This window comes from Lacerta agilis, chromosome 1 (genome assembly GCF_009819535.1).
Source record: "Lacerta agilis isolate rLacAgi1 chromosome 1, rLacAgi1.pri, whole genome shotgun sequence".
Lineage (NCBI taxonomy): Eukaryota > Metazoa > Chordata > Lepidosauria > Squamata > Lacertidae > Lacerta > Lacerta agilis.
In genome coordinates, this window is record NC_046312.1 from 112,162,384 (window position 1) to 112,178,506 (window position 16,123).

At 41.7% G+C, this 16,123-nt stretch overlaps 1 protein-coding gene across 2 annotated transcripts in view; it reads right to left on the reverse strand.

The window, feature by feature from the left end:
* AGPS (alkylglycerone phosphate synthase) overlaps positions 1 to 15,726 on the reverse strand; it is a 48,462-nt gene extending 32,736 nt beyond the window's left edge. The window contains exon 1 of one of the 2 annotated variants that reach the window (XM_033167490.1): positions 15,505 to 15,726. In XM_033167490.1, coding sequence (XP_033023381.1) covers positions 15,505 to 15,695 — 191 coding nt within the window. In that variant the 5' untranslated portion in view covers positions 15,696 to 15,726. The remainder of the gene's footprint in view (positions 1 to 15,504) is intronic. The other variant, XM_033167481.1, reaches the window with a different exon arrangement.
* Positions 15,727 to 16,123: the final 397 nt, after the last annotated feature.

A 16,123-nucleotide genomic window follows, 5' to 3' on the forward strand; every position in this document is an offset into this window, starting at 1 on the left:
TACTGCTCCAAGAAGTCACCCTATCTAAAGACGTCCTTTCTTCTTACCATATCCTTTTCAGACATTTCCCCACTCTATTAATCGTGCCATTGAAGCTCACGTTCCTAAATTAAAATATGTGACCGGTGTCCCCTAAGGTTTAAGGTACACATTGACAATTGACTTCAACTTTGGTGATGTTAGTCGGAAGATGTCTGGAAAAAAATGCATGGTTGAATTAATAACCTAGCCAATGGAATTAATACAAAACAAATATGGAAATTGGAACGGATACAATACTAGTTAACTTCCACAACTGTAATCTTAGATACATATATTTTTGGATAATTATTCCCAAGAAAAAGCACATATGTTTATGCCCCAGGCTCTTCAGGTATACTAAAATTAGCAGGTTAATAGTTTTCAGTAACTTCATATCCCACCAGTCTTTAAAATCTAAATCATAGGTAAAATCCAGTATCATGCAGAACTTCCCTCTACTCTCTGCAGCTGACGGGGCAGGCACACAAGGGAATTGCAGGGGGAAGGAGATGAAGGGGAAGTCCCATTGTTTAAGCAGAAGCACATCCTGCTGGCAGACAAATGTGTACACTATGGAATTGTTTGATTTTAATAAATAAATGTAAGAATAAAATAAGGAGAGCTTTTAAAAGTTTCCACCCCTCAATTGAATATGTGTGGTATAGTTCCAGCTAAATCATAAACAAACCATCACGGACTGCCTTCTTGACCAAGAAATACTGACTCCCATCAATTAATCTGAGAATTTCTACCCTACCCATTCAATGCATACACCGCAATGTCGGCAGCTTAAAATAATTGACACCTCAATTCTCAAAAACATGTTATTTAAAAGCACATAAGAACTAATTAATTTAAATGGCGTACATTCCAAACACCCACAGCAGTAGACTGAATGAACTTCCTTCCTCCTTGCCAATCCAAGTCATTTTCATTACTATCTTATTTATTTTATCTATATCCCTTAATACTTCCAAATGAGCCCAGGCTGGGAAACATGTCACAGATAAAACAACAATTAAAATATCTAAGCACATCTACCTATAGAAACAATTCCAAATCTGATGCCGCCCACATCATTAATTACTTGATTCTGATAGCTATCATAAATGCAGATGTTACAGCTTAACAAACAACTTAACACTTTGGTTCTCAAAAGGTGTGGTGTGTCCCACAGGTGTAGCAGTAGAGGATGGCATGTGGAGGAGGAAGATTAAAGGACAATAAAAAACATTTAAACGTTTCAATGTATAGTATCAAAATCACTTTTTTATTTGCAGAATATGGATAGATATATTTTTGAAATGAGAGCACGAGCATCAAGTGATACTGAAAACAATCCTAGTTGTGATTCAGAATCACCATTCAAACAGTACTGGAGAAGACTAGTTTAATTGAACACCAGTAGCAGGCCTAAGCAAACCTCCAAAAAAGAAAGTCAACAATATGTGGATAGCTATCCAAGTCTCAGTTTCACATAGACTGAAGATGAAAATGTCCCTCAACCTATGTGTTTGATCTGATTTGAGAAGCTTTCCAATTCTAATATGGCCCCCAAACATATGAAAATGCAATGTTTCAATATTTTGAAAGGCAGTTGGAACAGCGGAAATGCCAACGACCATATATTTCTAAAAATGAGTAAAGTCTCAGGTAAGATGCAAATTATATCTCACCAACTGGCTGAATTGATTGCTCAACAGACAAAAACCACATACAGTAGCTGAAAAATTGATTAAGCCTGTCTGCAGCTTGATTGTGAAAAATTTGTTTGATGATGATGCTGAATTACAAGTTATGGAAATTCCTTTGTCTGGTGATATAATTCATGGAAGAATAGTTAATGTCAACAAATATTGAGGCAATTTTGTGAATTGCAGCTATACAGGACTGACATTGAATGAGGAGGAGGAAATGGCCTACATTTTGAGCGATCACAACTTGAAAATGAAACACAGAAATATGTCACTGAACTCTTTTCTGATATACAACCAGAAACAATATCCACAACTCTCTTGAAGAGCAGTGGCTATTCTTCTACAGCTCTCCATGACATATTGCTGTGAAACATTTACAGCTAACAAATATGGAAGATCAGAAAAGAGAAAGACTTCATTGTATTGATAAGGAGATGACAGTTCATTCATCTCAAATTAGACCTAATATAAATGAGTTTACCTGCAAAAAGAAAGCTCACACCTGTCACCGAGTACTTATGATACATAAGCAAAAGGTACTAGCTCTCAAAGTTTTAGCAGAAAAAGTGATAGAGGCTCAGGCCAAAGGCCCAAATATACCGGTAATTAGTAGTAGTAGTAGTAGTAGTAGTAGTACAGGTGAAACTCAAAAAAGTAGAATATCGTGGAAAAGTTCATTTTTTCAGTAATTTAACTTAAAAGGTGGAACTAATATATGAGATAGACTCATGACATGCAAAGCGAGATATGTCAAGCCTTTATTTGTTATAACTGTGATGATTATGGTGTACAGCTGATGAAAACCCCAAATTCACAATCTCAGAAAATTAGAATATTGTGAAAAGTTGCAGTACTCAATCCATAACATCTGCAAAGGGTTCCTGGGCCTTTAAATGATCTCTCGCTCTGGTTCAGTAGGAATCACAATCATGGGAAAGACTGCTGACCTGACAGTTGTGCAGAAAACCATCTTTGAGACCCTCCATAAGGAGGGAAAGCCTCAAAAGGTAATTGCAGAAGAAGTTGGTTGTTCCCAAAGTGCTGTATCAAAGCACATTAATGGAAAGTTATGCAGAAGGGGAAAGTGTGGAAGAAAAAGGTGCACAAGCAGCAGGGATGACTGCAGCCTGGAGAGGATTGTCAGGAAAAGACCATTCAAACGTTTGGGGACTTTCACAAGGAGTGGACTGAGGCTGGAGTTAGTGCATCAAGAGCCAACACACACAGACGGATCCTGGAGGTGGGCTTCAAATGTCGTATTCCTCTTGTTAAGCAACTCCTGATCAAGAAACAATGTCAGAAGCGTCTTACCTGGGCTAAAGAAAAAAAGAACTGGTCTGTTGCTCAGTGGTCCCAAGTCCTCTTCTCTGATGAGAGCAACTTTTGCATCTCATTTGGAAACCAAGGACCCAGAGTCTGGAGGAAGAATGGGGAGGCACACAATGCCAGATGCTTGAAGTCCAGTGTGAAGTTTCCACAGTCTGTGTTGTTTTGGGGAGCCATGTCAGCTGCTGGTGTTGGTCCACTGTGCTTCATTAAGTCCAGGGTCAACGCAGCCATCTACCAGGAGATTTTGGAGCACTTCATGCCTCATTCTGCAGATGAGCTTTATGGGGATGCTGACTTCATTTTCCAGCAGGACTTGGCACCTGCCCACACTGCCAAAAGTACCAAAACCTGGTTCAATGCCCATGGGATTACTGTGCTTGATTGGCCAGCAAACTCGTCTGACCTGAACCCCATAGAGAATCTATGGGGCATTGCCAAGAGAAAGATGAGAGACATGAGACCGAGCAATGCAGAAGAGCTGAAGGCTGCTATTGAAGCATCCTGGTCTTCTGTAACACCTCAGCATTGCCACAGGCTGATAGCATCCATGCCACGCTGCAGTAATTGATGCAAAAGGGGCCCAAACCAAGTACTGAGTACCGGTACATATGCATGCTTCTACTTTTCAGAAGTCCAATATTGTTCTATTTGCAATCCTTGTTTTGTTGATTTCATTTAATATTCTAATTTTCTAAGATTGTGAATTTGGGGTTTTCATCAGCTGTACGCCATAATCATCACAATTATAATAAATGAAGGCTTGACATATCTCACTTTGCATGTCATGAGTCTATCTCATATATTAGTCTCATCTTTTAAGTTGAATTACTGAAATAAATGAACTTTTGCACGATATTCTATTTTTTTGTTTCACCTGTAGTAGCAGAAGAAGAAAAAGAAGAAGAAGAAGAATCAGAGTTGTAGAGCTGCAAGGGTCCTCAAGGGTCATCTAGTCCAAGCCCTGCAATGCAGGAATCTGAACTAAAGCAACCATGACAGATGGCCATCCAACCTCAGCTTAAAAACCTCCAAGGAAGGGGATTCACAACCTCCTGAGGGAGTCTATTCTGCTGTTGAACAGCCCTTACTATCAGAAAGTCATTCCTGATGCTTAGTTGGAAGCATCTCTCTTGCATCTTGCAGCCATTGGTTCAGGTCCTACCATCCAGAGCAGAAGAAAACAAGCTTGCTCCATCTTCTATGTGACAGCCCTTTAGATACTTGAAGATGGCTATCTAATCTCCTCTCTTGCAGGCTAAACATTCCCAATTCCCTCAACCATTCCTCATAAGCAGCACTTGAAATTCACCGGAGGCATTTTGCACCTGGCTATCGGCCACTTGCAACCAAGTGAAGTTGCTCGGGTGCCAGAATGGCACCTGATGTCTCCACCATGTGGAGGTGCATGCCTGGGCATCCTTGGAACTTGCCTGTTTTCACATGCTAACAACACATCCTGTAGAATTTTATTTGTGATATTTTATCTGCACAATCAGAGCAAATCAAGAATCAAGAAGTTGTGCTGAAAAATACAACTTTCAAGCCACCTGGCCCCAAAATGGCAACTAGACATTCCATTTTGGCGACTTCCAAATGGTTTAAGGAACCATTTGCCACCTGATATATCTGAGTTTATACTGTTCATAAGTTTGCAGTTTCTCTTGATCATCTTGGTCACTTTCTTCTGCACACATTCCAGCTTCTCAATGTCCTTAAATTGTGGTGTCCAGAACTAGACACAGTACTCCAGGTGTGGTCTGACCAAGGCAGAATTTGTTGATGTTTAGTCATTTCTGACTCTTCGTGACCCCATGGACCAGAGCACGCCAGGCAGAATAGAGTGGTACTATTACTTCCCTTGATCTGAACATTAGACTTCTGCTGATGCAGCTTAGCATTAGCTTTTTTATTTGTTTTGCTGCTGCATCACACTTTTGACTCATGTTAAGCTTGTGTCTACTAGGTCCCCTAGATCCTTTTCACATGTACTGCTAGTAAGCCAGGGGTCCCCCCCATCTTATATCTGTGTAGCTGTTTCTTCCTGCCTAAGTATACAGCCATACATTTGTCCCTATTGAGTTTCATTTTGTTAATTTGGGCCCAGTTCTCCAATCTGTTATGGTCATATTGAACCCCGATTCTGTCTGCAGCTCCAGTTTGGTGTCATCTGCAAATCTGATGAGCATCTCCTCAATTCCTTTGTCCAAGTTCTTTACAAAATGCTGAACAACAACAGGCCCAGGACAGAATCTTGCGGCTCTCCGCTTGCCACTTTTTTCCAGGATGACAAGGAACAGTTAGTGAACACTCTTTTGGTTTGGTCAGTCAACCAGCTACAAATCCACCTAAGAGTGATAGTCCGGGCAAACTACAGAAAAAAAGGCTGGAACCTGGGCAAAATTGCAACATAAACGTTATTAATGGCATTTTTATGAGAATTGGGTGTAGAATAACATATTAAAAATTAGACAAAATTAAATGACAGGAACACTGTGAAATCGTGATTTCAAAATGGCCGACCTGCTGTATCAATTGTATTGTATTTCGATTAGTTTTCTAAACTTAATTGTTTGTATCCTATGTTTTTTAATTGTTGATATATTAGAAAATGTTGAAAACAGTCACGTTCTTCTAGCTGCGGACAATATTGATCACAATATTCTTACACTGTTGGTGAGAACACATTCCATGGTATGGGGATGATAGCAGCAATAACCCCAGCAAAAACCTTTTCTCGTTGTATTGCAAGAAAGAATATATTGAGCTGTGACTTAAAAGCTGCTGCATCTATCAACATTCATGAATATCGATTTGCATCCAGTACTCTCAGAGGCATTAAGTTTAAAATATTGCCTGATATCTATCCCACAAATGTCAAAGTAGATCTGCTGTGGAAACTGTCAAGGAACTTTGAACAACCAATGCCTGGCTGGTCTGGAATGATGCACTTAATACATAATAACCAAAACAACCAGAAAGTTGAGAAATCATCAGTACTTTTCCTACCTATCATTGATATGAAGCCCACTGAAATGACTTGCATCCTGTCTACCTTAACATACCTACGAGATTTAGCTCTTAAGCACAATATACCAACTATCATAACATTTGATCAGCCACTCTTTTGGAAAGCATCACAAATAGTTCATTCATCATGTGATGGTAGTGCTCTCAAGCACATCATTCTATTGCTTGGTTCCTTTCATACTTTCATGAATCTTCTTGGGGCCATTGGTACACTCATGGCAGGATTGGGCCTTAAAGAAATCCTAGAAGAGATTTATGGGGAAAATACAGTAGTGCATATGTTAAATGGGAAATCAGTATCAAGAGCTTTTCGTGGACATTTGATTCCCGATTCATGCTTAAGTGCTGAAATAACGTCGCAGATAATTGAAGATCATTCAGAATTCCCCCAGGTCTTAAAATAAGCTTCTGCACTGTATGATTCACTAGTGTCCTGTAACAAAACGATAGAAGAAGTGGATTCTTCACAGACTATGATACACACAAGCTGTGCATTGGATGCAAAGAAGAGCGAACTGAAAGCAAACTCAGCAACAAGTAAACTATGGCTTAAGTATCAAAATATGGTTGATCTTGCTAGAAAACTCATCACAGCAGATAGAACTGGTTCATGGAAAATGCATATTGATGCCATACATCAGTGTCTACCCATTTTCGCAGCTGCGGGTCACCATAATTACTTGAAATCAGCATACCTATATTTGCAGAATATAATTCTGTTGCCAACAACAAATGCGACTGTTTCTGCAATGTTTGAAAAAGGATTTCATGTGATACGCAGAAGTGAACGGTACTGGGCAGGATTGGGTTCTGACTTAGTAATCGAACAATGTCTGATGCGCTCTCTTAAAACTACAGGGGGTTTGACCAGAGGAAGTGGATTGACTGGCGTTCAGAGAGCAGTTTGGTCTTTATCATTGCCTGTATCGTCAGGGTATAATCTAGCTATGCAGGAGTTTACCAATGTGTCATATTCATCAATTGAACAACACAAGGAACTATCTAGTGCAAGGCTGATTAGAGACAAAAGTGATTCACAACTGGTATTGAGCAAGTTGCACCCGAGTCAAGTCTGCGTAATATTGTAACAGGTGTAACTACAGATTTGGCAAATGTTAATGTGCATGAATTGCAAGAAGTTGGTAAGGTCATTGTAGCTAAACTTATTGACCAAGAAGTTTTTGCATATAAATGTAAGCGTTCTGACAAAGTTAAAACATTAGCGTTCTCTGCTGCACTGAAAATTCCTGGAGATGATGAAAGAACGATTGACCCAGCATTGCTGTTTCAAAGGCTATTGGACATTGTTAACACACGCGAACTAAATTTTGAAGAAGTGCTGCTGTATGAATTGTGCTCATGCCCACCTTCATTGTTCAAATCATGCTCTATACCCAGGAAGGCTGACAAGCCACAGATAGTACATGTTATCAAAAAATATGTGATGCAGAAACAGAATAATTGTAGTACCGAATACGTTCCAAGAAGTGATCAATTCGTGTTAGATGGTGGTCCGCTGCTGCATTGCCTTAAATGGAAAAGGCATGAAACGTATGATGACATTTGTTGTTGTTCAGTCATTCAGTTGTGTCCGACTCTTTGTGACCCCATGGACCAGAGCACGCCAGGCACCCCTATCCTCCACTGCCTCCCGCAGTTTGGTCAGACTCATGTTGGTAGCTGTGAGAACACTGTCCAACCATCTGGTCCTCTGTCGTCCCCTTCTCCTTGTGCCCTCCATCTTTCCCAACATCAGGGTCTTTTCCAGGGAGTCTTCTCTTCTCATGAGGTGGCCAAAGTACTGGAGCCTCAACTTCAGGATCTGTCCTTCCAGTGAGCACTCAGGGCTGTTTTCTTTAAGGATGGATAGGTTTGATCTTCTTGCAGTCCATGGGACTCTCAAGAGTCTCCTCCAGCACCAAAAGCATCAATTCTTTGGCGATCAGCCTTCTTTATGGTCCAGCTCTCACTTCCATACATTACTACTGGGGAAACCATAGCTTTAACTATACGGACCTTTGTCGGCAAGGTGATGTCTCTGCTTTTTAAGATGCTGTCTATGCTCCATGGACAAAGACAACAGGTAAGATGACATAGCATGTTCTTATGCGAATTTTACAACTCGTCATTATGGGAAAGCTATTATTGTCTTTGACAGCTATGAAAACATCCCATCGATTAAAGATATGACTCACAAATGTCGGAAATCTATGTTCTCTAGCTCTGAAGTACACTTCTCTCCGCAAACTAAATTCATATTAAAACAAGACAAATTTCTTTCCAATGAAAGTAACAAACAGCGAATCATTCTTCTCATAGCTGAACATTTGAAGAGACAAGGATGCACTGTTGTACTAGGTGAAGGAGATGCTGATGTTGAACTTGTGAAGGCAGCTGGGGCATCACCTCAGTTCCAAACTACTACTGTGATTGGAGAAGATTCCGATTTATTGATTCTACTCCTGTACCATGCTAACCATCAAACGGAATTTAATTTGTATTTTCGTAGTGATAAACAAGGAAAAAATCCAAACCACACATTTGATATTATTGCTTGTATTGCTGTGACAGCACATCCAGAATATTTGGGATAGGAAAAGGCAAATGTTTCAACAAACTTATCGCAGATAATCGACTTCGTGAATTAGCATCGGCATTTTGTTTGAAAGATCAGTTACATATCCAATATAGAAGATGCTGGTCAGAAGGCGATGGTTATACTTTTTGGTGGAAAAGTTGATGATACCCTTGGAACATTATGACATCGCATACTAGTGGACAAAGTAACATCAGCAAACACTTTCGTTGCACCAGAACGTCTACCACCAACTACATCTGCAACAAAATTCCATAGTTTTCGATCATATTACCAGATAATGGAATGGTCATGCCACAAAGAGGGTTTACGACCTAATGACTGGGGTTGGATGATAAAGGAGGAAAACCAGCTTCACCCTGTGATGTCAGACATGGCCCCTGCACCTGAAAGTCTTTTGAAAGTTATCCACTGTAACTGCAGCACTGGTTGTTGTACATTCCGTTGCACGTGCAAAAAAAATAGTTTTCCATGTTCAACAGCTTGTGGTCAGTGCCAGACCATTGGTTGTGAAAATGTGTTGTTGATTGAACATTGTTCTGATATAGAAGATGATATGGATGACTGATGTCTGCTTTCGTTATTTGTAATACATAATAAAAGTTCTGGTTCAAGCGCCTTATTGTGACCTTGTTTCAATGTACCATTGCTTTCACTTTGTTGTTTTTAGCAAACATTTAAATACAGAAATTATGTAGCCTAATAACTAGATCAATGACAACTTTGTATTATTTTCCCTGACTTTTGGTAACAACAATTAAAAAACATCGGATACACACAATTAAGTTTAGAAAACTAATCGAAATACAATACAATTGATACAGCAGGTCGGCCATTTTGAAATCACGATTTCACAGTGTTCCTGTCATTTAATTTTGTCTAATTTTTTATATGTTATTCTACACCCAATTCTCATAAAAATGCCATTAATAGCGTTTATGTTGCAATTTTGCCCAGGTCATTTTGTATATTGACCGGACTATGAATATCATGGGGAACTTTGTCAAAAGTCTTACTGAAAGCAAGGTACACAACATCCACAGCATTCCCATGATCCACCAAGCTTGTAGCTTTATCCAGAGAGAGAAGGAAAGAGATTCATCTTGCATGACTTGTTTTTGAGAAACCATGCTGGTTCTTAGCAACCACAGCATCCTTGAATCTCAATTCTTTTAAAGTAGCTAGGTGTGCCCTTTTCTTATCTTGGGTTGCACCTTATAATAATAATTTTGACATCATCTCACTCTTTTCCCTAATGTCCCAGGGCAGGTTACAACACTTAAGACAATATCAAAAACTTAAACTGTAAACAACTTACAACCACAGAAAACTAGTGGGTTTCGGGACTTCCAGAAAGACCTCATGCCCGGTTAGTCGTCTCTGTCAAGACTCTTGGCAGAGATAATTAAGTGGCGATTAGTGATGGCTACTGTATCTTACTATATCTGAGGGGAAAAGATAACAGGAATTAACCTCCAAATGTTCTGGAAGGATTACTCCCTGCTGTGCGGCCAATAAATCTTTGAGGAACATGGATGAGTGACAGGGGAACCGAAGAAACATAACCTTGCCAACCACCACAATAACCCTGGAGGTCAGTCCCTAGGGCAAAGACCAGCAAATCCTCCTTTCTTCAATTATTTTTGAAACTCCTTTAAATCACTACTGAGACTCTCTCTTGTTGGTTAAAATGTTCATTTGAAATATGACCTGAGTTGGCTTAAGAGGAGATGCCATTAAGGAGCTGATAATGAAGAAAGAAACGTGCTCTTGATATATACCGAATAAAGTTTTTTCAAACAGCTAAAAGATTCTCCAAATCTGAAAAATTTTCATCTTATTGTTTTCTATTCCTAATCCTCTGTCTTACTGATGAATGTGTGGCTTGAAATGTGAAACTACATGGCTAAGACAGTATGAATTTTGCTTCCATACAGCACCAAAAATTTGGCTACTAGAAACAATCACAGAGTACCAAGCCCATCCAAACTTAGTGGACCTCTAATATCACCCAAACAAAATATATGCAGCAGAACATTTTTTCTTTTTTAAAGATCTGCAACAGAATCTACAGCCATTTAAGGGAGACTTTGAAACTAAGAGACATTCAAAAATACTAAACACCCAGTCTGAGGTTTCACTTGTAATATAAATTAAGGGAGACAAGGAATGGATCTTGCCAACCATGTGATAATCTGAGTAGATGCACTGAAATCAGTGGACTTAAAACTGTCATGACTATCGTAGGATCATTTCTTCCAATGGGTTTGAGTATGATTTAGTATGACAACTCATTTGCCAAACGTGTAATGGGAGACCAAAAAAACAACAGCCAGCAGCTATGGAGTCTCAGTGAGAGTCTGGGGTACTTTCCTGGCCTCAGCAGTTACAGCAAGCAGGACCCCTGACAGAGGCATGTGAATGTAGAAACACAACAATAGAAGATACCAGTCCTCTTGCATGCCATGCCTGGTGCTGCTGAAATTTCCTGCTTTATGTCCCTGTTGGTAGTAAGCAGAAGAAAAGCAAATCATACACACCTGTCTGTCGCCTGGCATCATAAGACATAAGGCATGGAGATCTGGTTTTCCTGAACTAAGAACAGACATTGATCTTAGTGCTATGAACCACAGCACTAAGATCAGAGATATGTCTCTGCTTCCTCTTTGGATGGTAAAAGGCTTGTCAACAGTGTAGGTATAGTCTAACAGCCCACAGAGGTTGGCTTGGTTCTGGAACTGATCCACCAGCTGAGAATTTCCCTCCACCCCTTTGGAATGCCAATAGTTTCTCCTTCTCCACCAGGCAACCTCCAGCTGCAGAAAAAAGAAGTGTGTGTTTAAGAACATTGTTGTTCTTATTTCTCACTTTCACATATGCCCAAGGTGATGTCCCAAATGCATTAAAAACAGTAACAGAACAGCACAAAACTAACGAAAGATGAATTTACAAGAAATACAGAATGGACACCTATGCAGAAACCTATTCATCCAGTTGGAATAGCTTATCGGAACAAGAGTGTCTTTGTTTCCAAAATAAAAGTGCATTCTGAAGAAGTGTGCATGTACACGAAAGCTTATACCAGGAACAAACTCAGTTTGTTTCAACTGGAGTGCCACTCCACAGAAGAGGCATAGCTCTCTTACTGTAGAGCAAGCTTTTGAGAAACGCTCCTGCAAGATGCAGTGAGCTACTGGGTATATAAAGGTTAAGGCAGGGCAACTAAGCTGGTCTTGAGCTGCACTACCTGCAGCCTCAGGAACAACCTCAGCCCATCAATGCTGTCTTGTAAAAGCTTACTTAATCATAGGAACAAGTAGGAGTCAAAAACTGCTAATGACTTCATTGCCTACAGGCTGATCTCTCTTGGGCAACTGGCTTCTCATGATCGAGGATACAGTCAGTAGCATTTAGATAGTAAGTCTTCCAGGGGCAAAGCGGGGGTTAAAGAGATCATGTGATAATATGTTAGCAGGACACATAATACTTAATGATCATGCATATCATTGTATACCAAGCTTTACTGTCATTTAAGGTATAATTTTTCTGTTCACTTTATCCCAGTCCTTTCACAATGCACCTACCCTATTCTTCTCTTGACACATTCCATGAATTCCTACCGCCCACCAGGAAACTCCTTTAACAAGCAAAGTAATTCACATTTTGTTTTGTAACCATTTGCCTCACAGCCTGAATATCCTTACCTAAATAAAAGGTTGATTTCTTAAGAAAAGGTATGGGGGGGGGGAGGGAGCTGTTGGCACTATGCACTGAGAGTAAATCTAGATAAAGTCGACAAGTTTCTTAAAGCCAAACAAGACAAGATGCTTGAGATTCATAAGTGGACGTTCCACTGCTTTGAATTTCAGCAAATAGCAGCTGAAGGAGAATCCAATCCAGATCTGGATCATGGCACTGTGGGAAGGATGTTAAACCACTCTCCTTGCACTGCTTTTCCAATGAACGCCCCACAAAAATGCACTATTTCCTTGGGGGAAAATCTTATGCATACTGTATGCAATTTTAATTAAGAATATTATGTAGGATAAAGAGTTACCACCCAACCTTGTAAATGTTTCAGTCACATTGCCCTGCTTGTTCACCAAAATTTAAACAGACAGGAGATTTTACTATCTGGCTGTTGTACCCCATCCTGTTCATGTTCTATGGTGGTCTGTCAAGTATTAATTAGGAATACTAAATTTCAAGCATTCAGACAAGGAACTCTGGGTCTAACCTAGCAGCAGCTACTAATCAAGATGTCACTACTGTAGTGAAATATTAGTATAACCTTTGATAATGGAAATATGAAATACCAAATGCACTGTTAAGTTAAATAAATGCTATCATAAATGGATTTATTCTCTACAGGTTCATAGATATATACACTGCAAACAACCCACCCCCACATAACTCCTATTTAACTAACTTGGTTTTCAAGACTTTCATGTAACAGAAAAGGGGGAAACTGAATCTGAGCTATTTTGAACATGCCATCAACTTACTTGCACACTCAACTTTTGTGTTTCTTGTCCAACACAGGAAGGTGGGTGTGTGTGGGTGGGTGGGTGTGTGTTCCCTGCAGTATAATGCACAAGCTGTATCATTATATAGAGTTCATACCTTAGTGGGGACAGATGTACAAGTTCTCTATTTGGACATGGCACCTGAAGCTCACAGCAACTTCTCAGGCACAGAAACCACTTGCCCACAGTGCCTCTATCCTGCCTGGATTCAAATGCAGCTTGATTTCCTTAACCATCTTGCAACTGTTTTCAGGCAGATTCCAATGCTCTCTCCCAAGTCAAATGTTATGGAGAAACAGAACTCACTGTCATCAACATGCTGCTGGTACCTTGTTTCCAAACTCCTAATGATCACTCCTGGCAGCTTCATATAGGTGCTGAACAACAATGGAGTTAAGATAGTGCCTTGCAGCACCTCATAACGTAACCTCCAGAAGCCTGAAAAGTACCAGTACTTTCCCAGTCCCACTCTTAGTCCCAGAAGTAGAACCAAAATCATTGTAACACAGTGCTCCAAATTCCCATTCTTGAGATACCATGATCAATTTTCTCAAAAGCCAAAGAGATCAAGAAGCAGGATCAAGCTCACATCCCCCGTCCCACTCCCTGCAAATATCATCCATTAGGAAGACCAAGGGCAACTCAGTCCCATGGCCAGAACTGAACCCGGATTAGAATAGATTTAAATAATCTGCTATCAAAACATGCTTGCAGCTGCCCCACCATCCTCCAAAAGGGTGTATTTGTTACTGGTCAACAGTTGTCCCAGTCTAAGGTGTTCAAAGTCGGTTTCTTTAGGAGAAGCCATACACACACCCTTTTCAAGACATCAGAGACTACTCCCCTCAAGTAATAAAGCTTTAAACCCTGCTCTGGACCCAACCAATCAGACCCTGTCTGCTAGATTTAATAACCCAGGCACTGGTCCAGGGCCTACATATGAACTCCTAATTCAGATGTTATGGAGAAATGAGACTTGAGTGTGCCCCCAAACTCCTAATAATTGCAGCTTCATATAAATATAAAACCATGTGAGTTAGAGGGAAAAAACTTTTTAAAACTAAATGGCATGAACCAGTTGGGCTACAAGTTTATAACCTCAATAGCACCAGCCTTATCCAGAAAGACCTGACGGATCAAATGCGGCTGACTCCCAAATAAGCATGTAGGATTGCAGACTAAGGTTGTAGAAAGAAATTCCTTACTGGAGAGAGTGTTAACTTAGAATAACAGAATCAAAATTGTCGAGTTGGAAGGGATCCCAAGGGTCATCTAGTCCAACCATGTTATGAAGCACCACATGCTCTCTTCTATTCAAAGCACCAGGTTCACTTGCTATCAAAAAGTGTATTTCTGGGAACTAACCAGCAGTCAGACATCCTGCAACTGATGTCCATGAAGAGAACAAAAAGTAACCAAGGAACAGAAGGGCAGCAATTCTTTCTGGTTAGGTGAACAAATGCATAGATCCCAAATCAGTGGTAAGATGCCAAATTTAAGAAGTTAGTGCTTTGGGCTTTGATTAAAGTACTCCCTCGCTGTATACAATGAGCCTCACTTCGGAACATGTAAAACATGAATAATCTACTAATGTCGGACACACCTATCTGCCGAAGTTATTCCCCACAACAAACCCATCCGTCGTCAGGTCCCCCAGAAAATGAGGCGCTACTTTTATTCATTTGTTTACTTCATTGCCTTTTATATCACCAGAACACACAAAGGGAGCCTTCCCCCAACTTAGCTTTGGGTAGCCAGTAGCTTTGGGTTCCCAACTCCCATCATCTTGGGCCGCTGACCATTGGACTGGACAAGGGGTGCCAACTTCAATAAAATATTGGGGAGCAGGAGCAAGTAAGCCTCACTCTACATAATCGATGTGGCACATGCACATCACTTGAACGGCAATGCCCATCAACATTTTGGGTGTGTGTGTGTGTGTGAGGCCCGCTCAAATATTTATTGGGGGGCGGAGGGTCCTGGGCTCCTAGGACTCCTACGGTGCTTGAAGATGTTGGGAGCCCCAGCCCTAAACGGGACCGGCAAAAGCTGCCCCAAGGCAGTATCTTTTCGAATTAAATGAGGCCAAAGGGTGGGGAGGGGGGGAATAGCGGAAAGCGGCAACGGCTTTTTCCTGCCTCTCCGTCCCCTTCTTCTTGCAAAGAAAGCACCGGGTTCGGGCCCTTTCCGCGAGGGGCGGCGGAGCGAGGCCTTGCCCCCCGTCCAGCTCGCGTCCCACCGGGGAGCGCGAAGGGGGGGGGAAGGAACCGCCCTCGCCCAGGCTTCCCCCGCCGCCACACCCGCTTACCGCCTCTTGGGGAAGGTGCTCGGCTGAGGGCGAGCCGGCGCCGGCGCCGCCCGCCCTCGGCACTGGGCAGCGGACAGGTGCGCCTCCGGCGGCCCGCTCCTCAGGTGACCCGAGAGGATCCGCAGCCTCCGGTGCGCAGCCGACGGAGAAGCGCCGCTCTTGCCGCCTGCCGGCCCTTCTGCCGCCGCCATCGCGCTTCCGCGTTGAGCCGTCAGCGTCAGGGTGAAAGTTCGAACGCGGCGGCCCCCGACAGTTATAGGCTGCCCCGGCACGCGCCGCGCGTGCGCGGCCCCGCCCCCTGCCCAAATTGTCCACTGTATTATCCGCTGACCCTCTGTTTAGGAAAGCGGGCAATACAATAGGAACCCGCAAGCGGTGGCTCCGCCCACCTCCCCTTCTGGCTCCTCCCCCTGCTTAACGTTGGGATCTTGGTCCTGGGCCTGGCCCATCAGCCACCTAGGCAGGTCAAACCGTCCTGCAAAACCTCACCTGTGTGAGAGGTGTCGCCCTGATTGTAAAGTTAGAAGAGATCCTGTGGGTCATCTAGTCCAACCCCCGGCAATGCAGGAATATGCAGGTGGCACACACAAGGATTGAACCTGCTGCCTTGGTGTTAAAT